At 35.1% G+C, this 1,171-nt stretch overlaps 1 protein-coding gene across 1 annotated transcript; it reads left to right on the top strand.

Moving 5' to 3' along the window:
* The first annotated feature begins 209 nt into the window (after positions 1-209).
* Positions 210-1,171, top strand: LOC113047369 (fucolectin-like). The gene is made up of 3 exons (XM_026208727.1): positions 210-329; positions 686-721; positions 888-1,171. The coding sequence occupies exons 1-3, from the start codon at positions 287-289 to the stop codon at positions 1,169-1,171; spliced, it is 363 nt and encodes a 120-aa protein (XP_026064512.1). The 5' UTR covers positions 210-286.

Below are 1,171 nucleotides of genomic sequence, written 5' to 3'. Positions count from 1 at the left end.
AAGGTGTTAATTTGTTTTGTTGCTAAAATAGGTTAGTAAGAAAATAATAAGTAATATTTTATTTATTTGTGTGTGTGTGTGTGTGTGTGTGTGTGTGTGTGTGTGTGTGTGTGTGTGTGTGTGTGTGTGTGTGTGTGTGTGTGTGAACAAATTTGAAGAAATAAAAGTGGGAGGAGCACTAATATCATATGACTCTGATGTAACTTGAACTAATATATTTCTCCCAGGAACAACATTTGTTCAAAGCTCCTCAAACAAAAGCAGAAAGAATCTTGAATCGCCTGAAATGAACATGAGAGTTTTCTACAAGAGTCTGTTGTCTTTACTGGGTAAGTAAAACATACAATCATATCTCATATCTTAATGACCTACAGTCTGTTTTCAGCTTCATCTTTCAGACAGAGAAACACTTAATAAACACAGAAGACCCTAAATGATACTTGAATATGTTGTTGTTCATGTTATCTAAACACCCTGAAACAAAATCATTTTACTGTGAAGCTAAAATATATAAGACAGTAATACATGATTTTGAGATTGAAATTGAAGTTTTACCCAAATAGAAAATATATATATATATATATATATATATATATATAAATCTAACAAAATATAGGCGTATGCTGATGACAACAATCCATTTATGTTGCTAAATAATGAACATCATTCTGTTTCTCATTTCAAGGATTTTTCTCAGTTCAGATGAAAGCAGAAACAGAAGGTGAGATTTTGTGAATTAAACACTACTACATCTCTTGTTAGGCAGTTTGAAAATATATTCAGACACATGTTGAAAACCAATGAACTTAAGTAGCCAAGCAGGGCTATACATGGTTGTAATGAAGAATTGTAATAGTAAGTACGGTTTTCTCTTGAACGTGTTGCAGTGAACATAGCAAGTTGGGGAACAGCAAATCAGTCGACAACATTTGACGGCTTCAATCGTGACTGGAACGCCCAAAATGCTGTGAATGGGTCGAGCTCTGAATGTTCTCATACAGTTGAACAAAGTGACCCGTGGTGGAAGCTGGATCTGAAGAAGACGTACACTGTGAACAGAGTGACCATCACTAACAGAATCTGTCAAACAGTGAACTGTGAAATCTGGATAAACGGGGCAGTGATTCGGATTGGAAACGATCCTTCAGATGTTTTAGGCAACCCAGTGTGA

This window comes from Carassius auratus, chromosome 28 (genome assembly GCF_003368295.1).
Source record: "Carassius auratus strain Wakin chromosome 28, ASM336829v1, whole genome shotgun sequence".
NCBI classification, from domain to species: domain Eukaryota; kingdom Metazoa; phylum Chordata; class Actinopteri; order Cypriniformes; family Cyprinidae; genus Carassius; species Carassius auratus.
This window is presented reverse-complemented; position numbering and strand designations above follow the sequence as displayed.